Source organism: Rutidosis leptorrhynchoides, chromosome 1, assembly GCF_046630445.1.
Source record: "Rutidosis leptorrhynchoides isolate AG116_Rl617_1_P2 chromosome 1, CSIRO_AGI_Rlap_v1, whole genome shotgun sequence".
Taxonomy (NCBI): domain Eukaryota; kingdom Viridiplantae; phylum Streptophyta; class Magnoliopsida; order Asterales; family Asteraceae; genus Rutidosis; species Rutidosis leptorrhynchoides.
The window spans coordinates 102636689-102656072 of NC_092333.1; the positions used below are offsets into that span (position 1 = coordinate 102636689).

Genomic DNA, 19384 nt, shown 5'->3' on the forward strand with positions numbered 1-19384 from the left:
GTCGGTTACCAGGTGTTCACCATATGAATGATTTTTGTCTCTATGCATGGGACGTATATTTATGAGAACTGGAAATGAAATTCTTGTGGTCTATTAATATAATGGAAATGAATGTTTATGATAAACAAATGAACTCACCAACCTTTTGGTTGACACTTTAAAGCATGTTTATTCTCATGTGTTAAAGAAATCTTTCGCTGTGCATTTGCTCATTTTAGAGATATTACTTGGAGTCATTCATGGCATGTTTTGAAAGACGTTGCATTCGAGTCGTTGAAATTCATCAAGATTATTATGAAGTCAATTATAGTTGGATGTATTATGAAATGGTATGCATGTCATCAACTTTCATTGTAAAGAAAGTTTGTCTTTTAGAAACGAATGCAATGTTTGTAAAATGTATCATATAGAGGTCAAATACCTCGCGATGTAATCAACTATTGTGAATCGTTTATAATGTATATGAACGGGTTCTTTCAGAGACCACGAGCAAGACACACCTACAAAGCAAAATGAACTAGCATAAACCCACGATAGGACTAGACGAATCACAAAACAAAAGACGGAACTACCCAAACACACCACGACAATATAACCAAAAAACTGACCAAGATTTTCAAACAGACAACTACTAATGCACGAAAAGAATCCCAAAAATAAGCCTACTATGCATCTGAGTCCGAGTCCGAGCATAAGCATGAATAGTCTTCAACATCCTCCTTGTCCACATCATGGTTTTTCATTAAATTATCGAGAATAACCCGATCAAGCCACGCAATTTTCTCACGACATGTTTTATGTTTCAATTTTTTTCTTCCTAGAACGAAATTAATAAAATGGTTTTTAATTAGAGGCCTAAAAATCCTTTTCTTACATCAAAAACGATACACGGATCTAGACCCAAATGAATTGAACTCCTTCTCATTAACCAAACCCGCCTCTGAAATACACTCACTAGGCCCAAATGAATTGGACTCCTCATTAACAAGCCCACCATCAAAAGGGGAAAAAAGGGTTCCTGGATCATGCCTTTCTTCATGAGGCCCCACTGGATTATAATTATCAATATTGTTATTTAATCCGTTCATATCCCCAACTCGATTTTGAAAACCAAAAGGACCCCTCAAATCAGCTGCACGCGTGCTATCTTTAACCTCGGGAGCCACATGGCCGTCATTGGAATTCACGTCATTAATGCTTGCATTGGAACCAATCGACTTTTGGATTGCCTCCACCTTCTTACCATCGTCATGAGACAACACCGGAGAAGAGGCCAATATCAGCGAATCGATACCAATACTATCGACGGCCGTCCGAACTTTGATCTCATTATCAATTTGGTTCTGATTTCCTTCCAACACAAATGATCGTTGAATCCATAATATTATTCATGTCAGACACTAATTTGGGTGCCGGAATAAACTCCCATTCTTCATAATCATTTGTCGATGAAGGAAGTCATCGAGACATTAGATACTTTTTCCATATTCACTTCATCGCTGGAACATTTGTTCCCGACTAAATTTGTTGCTTCATTGATCGTCGTTGTATTGTCATTGACATAGTCTAAATGACTCTCGAACAAAACATCACCGGAGGTGTTGTGTGAATCCTCGTGGCAGAAGGATTGTTCCGATATGATTTTAGCCTTAGATTCAAACTCGACATCTTTGTGTAAACCTTGTTTATCATCTACCGGAAAGGACTTACAGTACACCTCTGTCAAGGTTCAAGATAGACTCTCTTTGCTATAAATAAAAACAAGTTTATGATTGTTCAACGAATCAGGTAGATTAAACACGAGATGTTTACCACCGACCTGAAGTTCGATACGATTAGTCACCGGAAACTAAAACTCCTTGGTGTCTTGATTGTTACCCGTGAGCGTATCTGCATAAGATCTTTCCTCCCATTTTGTTGGTTTAGATGAAACATGGTTCCATGGAGGAGTTGGGAAGTCCACATTTCTATCAGCATTCAAGGAGCTTTTTCCATCATAGCACTATGAACGATTAGCAGCCCCTTACTTTCTCTCCAACACTTTGAAAGCTCGAATCCTCTTTCTGTTTATTTGAATGGTATTTAAGACCTTAGAGAAGCTTTCATCATCACTAATGTCCTCATATCTTACGTATCCGAAGCGTTGGCCGCTCGATAATCTCTTACGAGCTAGATACACATTTGTAAGAACACCACACTCTTCGAAAACTCCCCGGCAATCGGCTCTAGACCGAGTCTCCGGGAAGTTGAAAATCATAAACGCTGAAATACGAGTATCACGCGACTTGGTACATGAATGGCCATTCGACTTTGGAATGAAGGCCACCGTTTTGTCCTTCCTCTTGTCCATCTGGATCTCAGACCTCACATTCTATGATAAAGTATGAGCTGATGAATGTGGCAGTATGAGAGAAAAATGGGTATTTTTGTGCAAGATTGTTATAACTAGCAGCGTGTATTCTGGATTTAAAAAACGGATAACTAGGCGTTCAAGTATTTTTCTTAAATTGCTAAAGTTTCATCAGATCCATCCCAAGTTATAAATTAAGTAATTGTCTATGTCAATTAGCTAAGACCTCATATATTTTTTCCTTATTAAGTCGCGTTGTCTGTATTTATATAAAATATCTGTGGAGAATAAGTGAAGATAAATAGTTAATTTTTGTCTTATGTGCTGAATAACCGTCTGAATAATTGATTAGAATGTAATTTCACACTTATTTATAAAAAAAATAGTTCGTAATTAATTATAAAAAATTGTGACTAGAATATAATTTCACGCTTTATTTAAATTTTTTCGTATTAAAACACGTCTTATCCAATAAGTGAAAAACAAACACCCTCTCCATATTAAGTTTTATTCTATTCTATTAAGTTCATTTCAAATCAAACATGGCCTAATTCTCTTTTAGTTAACGGTTAAAATTTTATATAAATATAATAATAAATAATAAACTATATTAAATATTAATGTTAATTAATTAAGATAAATTTTTTTTTTTTTTTTTAACGAGGAACCCCACTATGGGCCAGAGCACATTGGCCCCCCCACCGCAGGTAAACCCCGGGTAAACGGCAAGCCAACCCTCCACCGCTACCGGGTAAAGCATCCTCCAGCTTTGGTCATTAAATGCAGGCACCCTTTGGAGTTGAACCCGAGACCTCCACCTTCATGGGAAGTGTTGGTGGTCACCCAGGCTAGGCCTGGATGGTTAATTAAGATAAAACTTGAAAGACGGCTCATATAACAATTTAAAAGTAATGAAACCCTTTTTTCTTATATTTCTTGATAGTGACCAATGTCTTTGTTATGACTTTATCAACCTTATAATTTTTTCTTCGTATGCTATTCCATGCTTAGTTATTTCAATCTTGCATCTTGATCTAATAAAAAACAAACAAATGACATGACGTCGAAATAAGTTGTTTTTCTTAACTTTAGTAAGTTATCGATCTTCACCAGTACATGGATTTAACACCAAATACAGGCCAACACAAACCGACGACAAGTTGATTAGATGACTTTGTTATCGTCTAAATTTAGGTGATTTCTTTTTAACCCGGACCCACTTCATGTCGCATGACGAATTGAAAGGTATAATTAACCGGAAATCATTTTAAATTCTTAAAATTGCGCTAGGTCATAGTAATGTAATGATTTATACATTATGTAACCCATTATATAACAAAAGAAGAATGTGGTAGCAAGTAGAAACTAGACAATTAAGCTTAGGACATCTGGTTTTTTTTTTATCGGCGGTTAGAGTCGCTAATGGGCGTCCAAACGATATGTTGGAACCCACTCACCCGATCATTTCCCTGAACGAACCAATACAGTCATACAGCCCCTCAGAAGGAATCTCTCACGATGAATTCATATGGCATCTCGTGTGATAGAACCACCTAAGGTGAGACTTAAACACATAAATGTCTTAAACCTCCGAGGTCTATGAAATGGACGAGTTCTCACAAAAAATATATTTTTGCAGCAAATGAGAGTCGAACATCTGACCCCTTATGGGAAGTCAGGTCATAACCAATGCACCAACAAACGTTTGCGAGTGTTTAGAAGAATGAATACCGAAACATACAATTCCAGATGCCCTCAGACAGATCCACTATTGACTCTTGGTTTTGCGGTTAAGATTTATGCTTTCAATGGGGTTGAAAAACCTTTGAGTAAATACATACATGGTATTATATTAAGCGAGTGAAAACCCGCTCTAAAATAATAACCATTTAGAGAGATTTGATCAACAAATATTCAATAACTAAAATTTCACTTTAACGCAAAACCACTTTAATCAACAATTTCATCAAGTGTGTGGTGTACTGCTGTTCCACAATTTTATCTTTAGGGCCTCTATTAAAGGAAAGTTAGTTGGACTTAAATGATCATAATTTTGTCTTTTGGGCCTCAATTTAATTATAAGCCTCATCACTTAAGTTGTGATGTACCTATAATCAGTAGTTTTACGAATCTGAGAAGCCCAAAGGAATCTACTTGAAACATTCTAGTTATTTCGTTTATATTGACCGAAAATGAATCTTACGAATGTTTGTTGATGAATATTCGTTGGTGAATGTTGGTTAATCAGAGAAGTGTGTATTACTGTTTAAATATGTCCAAGTTTATAATTTTACATGGCAGATTTTTTTCGTGTTTTACATTTTCAATAACTAGTGTTGCAGTAATAAAACCAATGGATGAGATAACTCTAGTGGTTTACCAATGTTACATTCAACGAGAGGTCGAAGAGGGTCTTAACACCTTTGCTTACATTCAACGAAGCATGAACTTGAGAAGACAAGTAGAGCAGGGCGGAGGTACATGTTAGATTGTGGGGGCCTGTGACCCCATTCACTACCCCGTAAACATAGAAGCCTATAACCTTTTTAATGTAAAGTTGTAGGTTTTTATGTGACCCCATGAAATTTAGACTTAGTGACCCATGCTTACGTTTCTTAAGCCCAACAGCCACACAATTGATTTCTGAAGCCCAAATGTGTGAAAGTGTGATTTCTTTTATTTACTGGCGATGATTATTATTAGAAGCCTTATTTATTTAACTTCTATAAATTATACCCAAATTAAATTAATATATTGAAAATCGCATGCATACTTCAGCGGCCGTTGTTTTTTTATTAATAAATTATTATACTCCAAATTTTATATTGGAGAATTACTCAAGTTTCTAATCTTTCATATTCACCAGAGGTAATTATTAACAAATTTTTTATTTTATCATTTATGCTATCTGATTAATCTGCACTTTCTTAACTTTTAGGTTTTATGTTTATTAAAATTCAGATTATATCATGTTTAATTTATTCTACGTATTTGTACATTCTATAGCATGTTCTAGACTTATGCACCAACACTAAAATTGAGTAAATGTACATTATAGTCTTACAATTTTAGTATTGGATTTTATTAATGGAAGTCCCAGAAGTTAACTTTATATTGACGGTCACTAAAATGTACAACAGTCTGAGGTGACTTAACGACAACCCTTAGGGCTATCGTTAGAAAAAAATCCGTAAAGATTTTGTGACCCCAATCACTTTTAATCCTGGCTCCGCCCCTGAAGTAGAGCGGAGGACGAGCCACAGTGCTGAGACAACATCGACAAAGTGACCCGACCCCAGCCCATTTAGCTTCAACCTGCATAGCCCATTTGAACATTATAGAGCAGCATGCCATCGAAAATAGATAGACAAATATATGATGCGAGACTGTGTTCCCAGGTATCCGCAACAATAATGGACCGTTGCAGAATCTATGCAGCATGTACTAGGAAACCCAAAACGAAGAAAAAACTGGTGTATGTGAAGCAAAACAAAACACTGACATCTATCATCCAATACCAACCCTAGTTGAAACGCCCACATATACAAGAGGTTGTGAGATCCATTTCTGCCAATCAATGTTTAATTTTTTGGATCTATTTGTTATCCACTTAAAACTTTTTAGTTGAATTTCACATAGGATAGAAGCACACGTCGATTTCTTTATATTAAAAGGGGCCATGTTTCTATATTAACGGGTGTATGTGAAGCAAAAGTAATATTATATATTAATCAATTTTTATAGTCATGGATTATTTTTGCCCGAAGAATATAAATTTAAAATTGACATGATCTAAAAGATCAAGAAATACAAGTGAAACTTGTTTGAAAACATATTACAATCTAATTGAACTGTATTTGAATATAAGAGTCGGTCCCTAGGGATCTACAACATACAAATCAAACCAAACAACACCAAAACTATTAAGACATCCAAACATTCACATCTTCGCGCAACTTGAGCCAAGAAAATTGCCAGATTTAGGGCAGTACAAATTGAAGGCACATACAAGTGACATTAAAATGAATCTGTCAAACCACAACAAGACCGCAATGAAAATGTCGAGGGATGTAGTTTGTGGCTTTGCAAAAACAAATCGACAACCATTCAAACCAAATGAAGATACGTCAAATTATAAACACTAATATGGTTCGTGACGACCGTACTTATTGACTTAATTATCAGTATCACTCACCAAAAGGGTTATATTTCTTATGTTATTACGAGGGTTTATGGACGGTTTTAACGTATCGGGTGACGCTTCCTTATTTGGTAACTAATATTGCACTTACATGGCAATTAGTTTTACGCCACTTATCTTGAGTAGGAACCAAACAAAAGCGATTAAAAGGGCTTTTAGAGTTGCTACTTTTACAGGTTTATATGGTAATGGAAGTAGTAAGTTAGAGGCCTTAGATGGAGTTACCAAATGCAGGCTGCCTATTCAGGTTATTCTGTGAGTATTCTTAACCATTTTCTCAGACCATGCTATTCTAGTGATGTTCAAACCACATGATAGCTCCATATTTATTATTCTATTAAATTTAGAGGTCAAACAGAGATATTGGAAATCAAATCTATATATATATAATATTTTTTTATAGATACAATTAAAATTCATGCATCATTAAAACATAAACAATAGAAGGATTCACCCACTTACTTCAAAAGTCATACCCTCAAAGTGACTAAAAAAATATTCAATCATGTTCACCAGTGGCTGCAAGGCAGACGGATCACTGAATAACTCGAAATTCAATGATCCGATGCCATGGATCGGAATCTATGTAGCAGCAGCATCCTTTATATGTGCCATAGCTATGGCCATAGATGCTTTGCATGGTTTCAGATACAAGAAATTTTGGTTTCCATGCAAATTCTTCACTCTTAATGCCACAACTCTTACTGTTATTGCAGTTGCAATCAAATTTTCGGTCGATTTAAATGCATCGATGCCTCGACGCCAAGATCAGTTAGCGAAAGTTAGTAGTACGGCGTTCATATGTATGGTAATGGGGAACTTATTGCCTTCTATAGCTACTATGGAAGATACTGAACTTTTGATGAACACTATTGCTTTAGGGATACTTGTGGTTACTGCAATAACTAATATTTGCATACAAATGGGCACTGGTGTAATTTTTGAGTTTTGGTTGGAACATGTTTTTATTATGGTACTTATGCTTGTTTTACTTGCAATATATTGTTCTTTGACTTTAGCTGTTCCTACTACAAAGTATCATCTGAACATAACATATGAAAATAAGTTGAAAAAGGCGATTAAAGTTTGTTTCAGTCAAAAAAATTTAACGGTAGCCGATAGGTTAAAGAAAGATTTGGGTAAATATTGGATGATGGCGCATACATCGAGCCCTCAATTTGTAATAGGGCGATCTGCACCCTGTTCGGCTTCTGGGGCGTTTTGTCTTTTTAACACGCTGATATTAGCAGAAGCCATTGTTAGAACACGCCTCATGCCTTGGTCTTTTAGGTTTTGTAATGGTGATTCGGATTATAAATGGTCAACGACGTTAGTTTTGATGAGTCAAACGGTTGCAGTTGGGGTAGGTACGATTTCACCTGCTTTTAGATGGTTTATGACTATTAATTTCAGGTGTCCAATAAAGGCAGAACTAGCGTGTGGACGAGAGTTTGTTGTGGAACGATTTTGGATTAAACGGATGCTGATGTGGCAGGTGCAACCGTTTGATTTGAAAATGGGTAACCGAAAGTGTAGAAAAGTTGTTCATGGCGCGAAGTTTAAGATGTTTTGGTTTTTTATTGGTATGCAAAAAGGGTTGGTTGTTTGTTGTAAGATGATTAGATATGTATCAATCTTTTTTGTGAGCAAGTTTTTGAGGTTAAAAAGGTTATTAAAAGGCGATTATAGCGTTCGAAGATATGAATCGGAGTATACGGATATGAGTAGTTACGTGATTTATCTTGAAGGGGAAGAAGGATTAGTTGATCTAATGATGGAAAACAATCGAGACGCGACAACTCACTGGATCAAAATGGGCGAAGAGAAACAACCCGAAAATTTGGTCAAACTTTTAGAAGAGTCAAACGGGTCAACTTCTTTTAACGGGGTCCACGATTTTGATAGTGATAAAGTTCCTTCTTTGTGTAGTGGCGAACCTCCGAATTGTTGGGCACTGCCGATTGTTACGTTAACGAGCGTAGCAGTTGCGATTCCAGATATCGATAAAGAACGGGTCGAGCTATTAGTGAGAGGCGTACATGAAGGTTTAAAGTATGTTAATGAGATCGAAATGTACCTCGATCAGAAAAATGAGTTGAAACATGTGAGAAAAGCTGCAGAAATAGTTTGGGCGGGCGTTGAGCTTTATAACAAATGGGTCGATGTTGATCTTTGCAAGCTACAACTTCAAGAGACAGAATTCGACGTTATCAGTTTGCTTGCTGAAATCTCAAAGAATAAGTTCATGAAATTATTAAATGAAGACGTGACGTATATGAAAGAATGTCTAGAAATCCCGTCCCGATGGCCCGTCAAGTTATTGGCGGTAAATTCGATGTACAGAATAAGTCAAACTTTGAAGCTAATGAAACAGAACGAAACCAACGAGGCACGATTTGAGAACGTATCTCAAATGATTTGTAACATACTAACAGCAGCTTTGAGTAACCTGCAACAGGTGATTTCAAGGAAATGTCATGAAAGTAGGATTGAGGAAAGGGAGAAGAGTATTCGTAGTGCGGTTTTACTATTTGGTAAAACAAAAACGATATTAGAAGTTATTGATAAGAAGATACCTCAAGATTCGGATCATGGAAAACTTATACATATCGAGGATTGGCATCTAGTGAAGAAGAAGATGGATTCAATGGACTCCATGGCTTCTTCAACTGATGATGAAACGACGTTTTCTAGTCCATCTGATTTCTATATATCAATTAAGTAATATTGCAACTTTAATGGTTAAATGTGTTATACTGTTATGCTAGTAAAGGTGTATTTACTCCTTTTGTCTAATAAACAACATATTATTTTCATCATAGCTTGTATCCTGAAGAGTGAAGATAGATGCAATGCTGTTATGCCGAAATATCGAGTTACAACAAAACAAAACTAACAATATTAGGCGAAACACAAAGTAATAAGAGTAACAAACAAAACAATTGCAACATCACAGCGAATATACATTGTTAGGCGAATCGATATCTCGCTTATAATTTGCTGAATTAAACCAACAATCAAGTAATATGTGCAATGAATTTTTAAAACCGTGAAACCAAACAATAAACAACGTAATAATTATTGAATAGCAGAATAGCCAAAAGCAAAATATTGATACAGATATAAAATTGAATTTGAATTGGAATTGGAATTTCATTAGTAAATATAAATTGTTTCAACATACAAATGCATAAACCCTAAAACAGGCTATCATCACCTATTCTAACAGAAGAAAATTAAACCTGAAAAAAAGGCATGGTTAATTAGATTTACGATAACGTTGTTCGAGTTGTTTAGCCTTGGTTAGGGTTTGATCAACGAGGTTTTTAACATCTGGAACGTAGTAATTTTGAGCGACATAGATTCCGAACAAAGTTCCCGCAAAGAATGAGAAATTTCTGAATATTAAACCCATTTTAAACAATTGATTAGGTTTTTAAGGAAACGTCAACAATGTGTAAATTCGTGGGTTTGATTGAAAACTTGTTGAAGAGAAAACGATGGAAGATGTTAAAATGTAAAATTAGGAATGTTGACTTTGACCTCTGTTTCTTGGGGCGGAAGAAGGTTTTAAACTTTTTATCGCTTACATTTCCCTAAAATGTTAAAATCAATGTGCAATCCATATGTATGAGAATTTTTTCGTTTTTGGGCACCATCAAATTTTATCATCCACCATCATTTGATTCTGTTATTCCAAATTATTCTTTAATAAACTATAACAAAATTATTATATATAAGTTATCATTAAGGGTAAATGAGTATATCTGGATGCCAGGTTGCAAAATTCGCTATTGGGGAACTAATCAGTCGGAATTTTAAAAAGATTAATCGGATTATAATGTATACATTTAAATATTAAATTTCAAAAATTATATGTGTAAATATAGAAAAAAACCATAAATATATAAATAAACTTTAACATAATTGTCTAAAAGTGTTCATTTTCCTTAAAAAAAAAAAAAAACTATAAAATTCTAGTGCGAATTCATGTTAAAATGTTAATCATTTTTTTACTTTAACCGACTTTGATTACCAAATTCGATTTTGACCTATCAATTGACATTGGCCGTTTAATTAAACAGATTTTTAAAAATCGGAACGGATTGCTCTTAAAAATGATTAATCGAAGATTAATCGGCGAATAATAGGGTTTTTTACAACACTGTCTGGATGGATCTAGTAAAACTCATGGTGGAAATATCAACCCCCTTTTACCATCATTCTTCATGTTAGTTTGGTTATTTCACATAGTTTTTGTTGTATTGTGGTGTTGTTTTGGATAGTTTTGTATTTGTTTGTATTTTAATTCGTATGCTTTTTCGTTTTCGTGTTAGCTCAGTTTGAGTTAACGTTTTTTTAATTTTTCTAGTTGGTCAACTCTTGTTGAGCCTTTAATGGTCATTTGATTTTATTGGTTTCTAAGATCTTTTTTTTTTTTTTTTTTTTTATTATTATTATGTAGGCATGCTGAATTTTAATAATATTTGTTATTTAAGCTAAAAAGAATTATTATTTTTTTTTTTTAAAGCAGCATAATATATATATGAAAAAACTCAAAAGTACAATACAACACCACCCCATGAACAAAGAAGGGGGGAACTCAAAGAAGGAGCAGAACACCTAACATAAACTCACATGCTAATTACATAAACTCTAATGCTAATTAACAAGAAGTTAAGTAACAAATCAAATGACTACGGATTGAGGATTGTGAAGCCATGAATGTCAATCAATAGTATTTGCTTTGCTCCTTTTCGCAATCCATTCAAATGTTTTTGTTTGTATTTCGCACAATGCCACGGGAGTAGTCCAACACTTTTTATTGAAAACCATTTGATTCCTATTACTCCAAATAAGATATCCACATGACCACAAAACCGCTTGCCAAATTTTCGCACCGATATCCGACATCGCAATACTAGAGTTACCAAGGAAAATCAAGATAATGATTGCATTTAAAGTTATTGCAACAACCAGTCTCAAACCGTTTTATGGTCTTATGGAAAAAAAAATTTATGAATTCTTTTTATAAATTTAGCTAAAATTATAATAGTGACTAGCTAATATTTTCTAATTATAAAAGTTGAAACTAAGAAATATCAAGCAAGTTCGTTGATTTAAATATAGAGGGTGAATTGGATATAATATTAGAGACACCATTGCATACTTGTCTCAGTGGTATCCCAACATCTTGTGTGTGAGGCTTGGAGTTTAGGTCATGAGTTCGAGGCTCGCTTTGCTCATCCTATTAATCAATCCGCCTTAAAGATGGAGCTCCAGATTAACCCTAGGGGTTTTCTCCCGAATCCATTCAGGATTCAAACCCGGTCAGCCGTCCGCCTGTACCTCGGATGGTTTAAGGATCGGGTTCCTGTAATGTGATTCGGGTTTTCTCCCGAAAGTGCGTGCGTACGTGGCAAATGAGAGTATTCGATACCGACTAATTGCCTTTCAAGAAAAGAGGTACATAACCTCTCGAGATGTGACAAACATTCAACTTATGCCTCTCTCAATGTATGAATCATGCGCAATGATTATGTTTTGATCTAACGAGGACATCAGAGAACAACTTGTCCAATATCGAATATTCGTTCGACTATAAATTAAAAGTTGTAACTAACTAATATTTGTTAATCATAACTTTTGTTGAAACCTAATTATATTCAATATGTTCATTGATTTAGCTTTAAAGGGTATTACAGTTGCCTTTAGATAAATTAGTTTCTGAAAAAATAACTATTAAATAATCAATTCAATATACACTACATAGGTAACAAATCATTCCTTTACACATAAAATTTTTGTCACATCTCATTTGAGACTGTCGTATAACAGTTTGTACTAATTAACAAATGTCACTTTATATTCAATATATAAGTGCTATTAAAGTGTTATCGAAGATGAGGATCTAAAAAAATATAGTTATGTAATTAAATATCATTACATTCTTATATCTTAAATATCAAATAAAATTTATTTAACATAAATAAAATTTACTTCAAATCATGTAACAAAGTCTTAATCAACTATAGCTAACACTCAAAAGTAGCTCAAATAATGTATGACTAACTAATAATCTTGGAGATTAAACATTTATATATGCTAATACATATATGGATTTGATTTTGCTAACAACGGCCTCTATGACTTTCATTAACGAGTTTTAAACAATTATACATAGCAGTTACTTATTAATCAAATAGTGACGGTTATATTTTTTTTCCTTTAGTTTATATTTTACTTTCCTCTTTAAACCCATATAAAACACAAATATATATATATATATATATATATATATATATATATATATATATATATATATATATATATATATATATATATATATATATGTGTGTGTGTGTGTGTGTGTGTGTGTGTGTGTGTGTGTGTGTGTGCGCGCGTGCGCGCGCGCGTGTGCGTGTAGGGTAACATTCTTGTGAAAACGTTCTGATTTTATATGTATATTTTTTTGAACGGCGAAAGAGAAACTTTATAAAAAAAACTAGCAACAAGCTAGAACAAAATATAGTACAACAAGAACAAAAAAATAAGGAAAATTACATACAAGCCATTGGATAATCCACACGTCCCAGCTGATCCTATGTTTTGATGTTCTAGCACCAATCCAAGAGAAAGAATGAGCATATATACTATCGAGGATCCGATTCCTTTTGAATGTTTTATCGCCAAGAGTATTAGAGTCTGTTCCCCAGTTTTTTTTATAAAAGAAATGAAATGAAAGGAAGAGGAATGAAGGGAAGGGATTTCAAATCCTTCCAATTTGGAAAAAAGAGATGAATAGTAAAATATCCATCCATTCCCTTTCTTTTCTTTCTTGTCAAAACTTAGAAACGCATTTGTGATTTTGATTTCTTTCCAAATCAATTCCTCTCCAAATAACATCTCTGGAACAGAGCCTTATTGTTGCGAAAGTTCCAAAGAGTCCAATGTTTTGTTAACACAATCCTAGGTTTTGTGATGTTTTTGTCGTTTGCTGTTGGGGGTGTAGGGCAGATCCTGCCCCTTGTATTGTATTCGTTTTTTCATGATATAAAACTAGTATGATATGCCCGCGCGATGCAGCGGGGTTTTTCGGGTTGCATATTCATATTTATAGTAACGTTATGTATGTACATAATTAAATACGCGTTGATGCGGGTGTGTTTGGATGCACGTGGTTAGTACTTAATGGCCTACACGTTTTTAACGTCATGAAAAAACCGAGTAAAAAAGGGGGACGAAACCATCGATATGATGTAGTTAGTTTGAGTTGTTTATGAAGTATATGTGTGTATATATATGTATGAAAGATAACCCAAAATGTTTAGCATTTTTTTAAAAAACGTCCGTTTCGCGTATAGTTAGTTGCGTTGTGTTTGTAGAATTATTTCGAGTTGAACGGTGGTGTCGGAAAAAATTAACTCGTGTCGAGTGGGAAGATACGGCCCGTTAAAATATTGAGTGGAGTTTGTTTAAAGTTTTTTAATAAAATAATAAGTTTACGTGTTATACCCATGAAGAAGTTGCAGATTGGACCATAGTTTAGAGGGCGAATCTGTAATTTTTTGTTAGGTGTCGTGTGAAAAGCTGGAAATGGCCAATACGATCGAAAATCTGACCACAATTAGTGTGTAGAAGAAATTAAATTAATAATTAATTAATTAATAATTAATTAATAATTAATTAATTAATTAATTAACTAATTAATAATAATTAATAATTAATAATTAACAATTAATAATTAACAATTAATTAATAACTCAATTTTGATAATAATAATAAATAAATAATAAATAATAAATAAATAAATAAAAGATCGGTCTTTCACCCCGTAACTTTGAAGCCAACTCTATATATCTCCAACCGAAATCCAAACCGGTCTATGCACATTCGACCAATTGAAGATCGAAAATAACACGAATTGAGTCACGGGGCAGGCAGTGAATGAACGCATGCGCAACATCAAACATCAAACATCAAATACTCTCTCTCTCTCTAATAAGATTCAACGGACAAATCCTCAAACCGTATCAATCAATCAGTTCTTCATTCTGATATATACAATATACAATTATGAGTGACATGAGTATCGAGCCATTTAACAAGTAAATATCTTTTTTTTTCTCAATCATCCTTTATAATTTCAATAAAACATTAGGGTTTAACTAATGTTTTAATACATACGATCGATTAATTGATCATAGATTGGTGAAGTTGGCGGCTAGGGCTTTTTATGATGATATTACAACAAAAGGAGATAATCAACCCAAATCAGGAAAAAGCGATAATAGAGGAATTGCTGTTGTTGTTCTTGATGCCCTAACAAGGTTTTTTTTTTTTTTTTCATTTAATTTTCTGTTCTCATATATTCCAAAATTGAAATTTTATAGTAATTGATTATTACACTTATGCAATGTAAAGTTAGATTTTTGATGTGAAATATTGGTGTTTTGTTTATGATCACCTATTAATCGCTCCTGCCACACGTAAAATTTTGATTTTTTTTTTCACGTGAAGTACTGCTTTTAAGTGGAGCCATAAACTCTATTTTGTCTGTGCATTGGGCTTTCTATAGTGTTCTGTGATTGCATAAAGATAACCAAACCTAGCCATCTTATTGTTTATATCAAGTGACTCAGTTGATGGTATTAATAGAAGCATTGCAATATAATAGTGATGTTCAGTACCTCGATAAGATGAACTAAGTACTGATGATAAGTATTATTTTGAAGGAACGTTAATATAATTAATAGCATACATGAACTAGAGGTGTTAAATGAGAAGCTCCCTTTGCTTTTCACGAAACGTTTTGCTAACGTTAAATAGTTTTTTTAGCTTGCTTGACTGATTTTTCTACTTGTAATCTTTTGATTACCGTGTTTCTCCTTTTGTTATCATTCTAGCATTTTTGCTCTGTTATTGTAGATGTCAATGGGTACGAGAAGAAGATTTGGCAAAAGATTTAAAGTTGCACTTAAAACAACTTAGAAGAACGTTGCGGTTTTTTGAAGAAGAAAAGCTAGTCACCAGGGATCATAGAAAAGAGGTTATCTTCATATGTGGACAACATATTTAATAATGCAAATTACATATTTTTTTTATTTACTGTATTTTCGTTTATGTTTATTACAGACCGTAAAGGGTGCATGTGCAAAAGCCTATAGTGCTGCAATTGCAGCCACTGCTGAAAATCTTAATGGAAGAGAAGGCGAAGAAAAGATCAAACTGCAGACTCATTCTTATTGTTGTCTTGATTATGCACAGGTTAATCTTTTTTTAAAAAAAATATCACATCTGCCTTTAATTCTGTTATAAAGATTATAAAGAAAGATGATAGCTTTGTTATAATTAATGATGAACTTGTGGCAGATACACGATGTTGTGAGATACAGACTGCACCGGATGAAAAAGAAGTTAAAAGATGAATTAGACAACAAAAATACAGTACAGGAATACGTGTGCCCGAAGTGTGGAAAAAGGTTTGATTATTTTATTGCTTTATTTATACATGGAAGTGTTTATTTATATTCATTAAGAATCGAAGTTGAAGAAGTTAATTTTTTTTTTTTTGTCCAGATATAATGTGTGGGATGCTATTCGATTGAAATCTGATGAAGACGCCTCTTTTCATTGTGAAAGTTGCAAGACAGAATTAGTAGCAGAAAGTGACAAATTAGCTTCTCAAGATATCGGAGATGGTGACGATAACGCACGAAGAAGACGTCGTGAGAAATTGCGGGATTTGCTTCAGAAGTTGGAGGTATCTTTATTGTAAGAGTATGTGTTCTGCTGTGAAAAAAGAAAATCTATTATTGGTCAATAACTTAATTGCTTTTAGAATGCAAATCTAAGGGGTTGTTTAGCTTTTTTTGTATTAAGTTATGTTTCCATTTGCCTCTGTTTGGGAAGGGGTGTCGAAGGGGTGTCTGATTCTATGTCTCTTAGAAACAGACCAAATTTCTGATTAAGTGACAAAGAAACTACAGTTTTACTTACTGAATTAAGAACTGTACAGTGGAAAGTAAAAAGTACCTCTTAATGTCTACCAAATCTTGTAACTGGTTTAGTTATCTGATTCGAAGTCAGTTCAATTGATTTGGTGTTAAAAAATGCAGGTAGAACTGAAACCTTTGACAGATCTGCTTAGCAGAGTAAAAGACCTTGATGCCCCTGATTATGGAACTCTTCAAGCATGGGAACTTAGAGCGAGTACGGTTGCACGTGTGTCTAATTCTGATGATCCAAATGCTAATGATTCTTCTAGAACCGGACAGAGTGGAACATTTATGCCATTTCTTGGAGAGACACAAGTAAATCCTTTTTTTTTTTTTTTTTCCTTTTTATAGATAGTTAAGATTTTCTTGTACTTGTTTATATATAAGAAGTATTAAATACGATCACAAAATTTGTTTTATTACAATGAAAGTGTAACCTCATTTATTATAGTGATTTAGGAGGTTTTATGTGGTGAAGACACATCAATCGGTTTTCTGATTCACCGGACCTGCTTTTTTTCTAGTTGAATCTGTTAGCTTAACTGTTTGATCTATTAGATATCAAACATAACCCAAATCAACCTATGTATGTGTCAAAATGGCCACATATACGAACAGGGTCAAACATGTTGAACTGCGCATGCCAAATTATGCCGTAAAGGTAGTCTTTATTATTATACAGTAACACATTGTATAATAGCTGGCTAAACATATGAAAAACTTGTAACAAATTTTCCAGCTTAATAATATCTAGAAGATCCATTAATGGTAAGGGGAGTAAAAATTAAAACAAATGAAACAGGTTTAGTATATACGTAATACAATGGATTAGAAACAATGATACCATTAAATGAGCAGTATTGCATTATTAAAACCCTTGTATTAGTTAATTAGTTATAAAATAATATAATATATAATATATAATAATATATAAATCATGTTAACAGGTTGAAGTGTCATTTTCTGGTGTGGAGGAAAAAGGAGAGATCAAATCCGAAAATTCGCCGATGCAAGTTTTCCCGCCTTGGTTGATTAAAGAAGAAATGAACCTTACAAACGATCAGCGCGGTATAAAACAAGAATCAAATACGGAGGAAACATCTGCTGCATCTATCGATCAGAAAGATGAGAAAAAGACTCTTCAGGCTAGTCCGATAATTAGATTGGTTACTTTTTTTTTTTTATAATTATCATGTACATTATACTCGTTGAAGAATTCGCATATAAGGCTGCTTTACTCCTCCAGAGGCAAAAAGAGCAAGAAGAAGTCACTCAAAGGGAGCAAAGCTTCATCATCTAATAATAATAATAACTCTGATGATGTCGAACACTCAAATTCTAGAAAACGCAAACATGATGATGATGATGATGATGTTGAATGGGAAGAGACTCCTACTGCAGGTATATATATATATATATATATATATATATATATATATATATATATAGTTTTATCTTTTTAAGAAGTGGCTTTCTGGGATAATAGTATATTTTATTTCTTGTTTTGGTTTTTGCAGTTGGGGGTTTTACGGTGGACTTGAACGTTGAAGCAGCGGAGCAGCCTTCACGAGACGATGAAGATGACGATGGTGGCATTGAATGGGAAGAGGGTGTGTCATTTTACTCGAACATCTTATTGAAGGATGCGTGAGGGAAAACGAGAAGGTAGGCATCGTATAAATATAAAAAATGTTTTGTTGCAGAGCGAGATATAGAAAGGATGTACTACTGGTAGTAAATTGGATTTGGATATATAAATTATTATTCTTGTGCTGGGAACAATATCCAAGGTACTCATCATTCATTTTTAGCAGCAAGTTAAACATTAAGAATATATATGCATTCGGATTGAATAATGTCTATTTTGTTCCTCCTCTTCATACTTCCTGCAACTGCTTCTGGAATCATTTGGGAGATGATCATCTTTCCGTAATACCTTCGCACAGAAGGAACATAAAAACATCTAATAACAGACTTGAACTTAAGGGCCTGTTTACTTACCACTTAATGGTCTGTTTCGGTATTTTTTTCACTAATATGAAAATTGGTCTGTTTCCAGGAGACATGGAATCAGACACTCCTCTATAATAGAAGACAAATGGAAACAAAGTCAAATTACAAAAAAAATAAAAAATAAATAAAAAAAATATCATAGCTCCTTGCTCATGAACCAAAACAAGAAGATCTTTAAATATATCGCGATTTGATTTTGAATTTACTGTATTCCTTGTTCTCGTTCTTCAATAAATGCCTTGTCGAATGCCATCTCATTGTCCAATAACAAAACCTCTGCAAACAAAGGCAGTTAAGAACACACCATACGTTGAGAAGAGACACTCGTATGGTTGACTTAAGTCAAAGTCGAAGACCAGAAAACAAAAGCTAACCTTCTAGATTCCACTAGAAGAGCACGCTTATCCATATCACTGGCTGCATCGCTGTACATATAAGATCAGGACTAAACTCCGTATTTGTACACTTTAAATACATATTCACAATGAAAAAAATATAATAAACCCAATTACGTAGCTATTAGTTACCGGTAACGTACCTTGATGGAAGAACAGCTCGAGGAACAAAAGGAGTGTATATCTTCACCGATTGGCCAATATGTAGTCTCATCTTGTGCCTATCAAATGCGTACAATAATAAAACGTGTACAATAATATCTTGACATTTGGGGAAAAAAACGCATAACTTGCCCATCTAAAGTGGTTACATGTTTTCAACAAGTCCGAATACAACTAGAGCTTAAGCTTCAATGATATCAGATCCCCAAATCGACTTTTAAGATTATATGAACTCACTATATTCATTTTCCACATATCGACTCTT

At 33.9% G+C, this 19384-nt stretch overlaps 1 protein-coding gene and 1 pseudogene across 1 annotated transcript; both read left to right on the top strand.

Annotated features, from left to right (window-relative positions):
* Positions 1-7074: 7074 nt before the first annotated feature.
* Positions 7075-9276, top strand: LOC139887794 (uncharacterized). The gene has a single exon (XM_071870852.1). The coding sequence runs from the start codon at positions 7117-7119 to the stop codon at positions 9274-9276; it is 2160 nt and encodes a 719-aa protein (XP_071726953.1). The 5' UTR covers positions 7075-7116.
* A 5261-nt stretch (positions 9277-14537) lies between these two features.
* On the top strand, positions 14538-18413 carry LOC139863706 (uncharacterized; annotated as a pseudogene).
* The last annotated feature ends 971 nt before the right edge of the window (positions 18414-19384 follow it).

What these genes read in the sequence shown, in the direction of transcription:
- LOC139887794 (XM_071870852.1), top strand. Translation starts at nt 7,117, where the DNA reads ATGCCATGGATCGGAATCTATGTAGCAGCAGCATCCTTTATATGTGCC.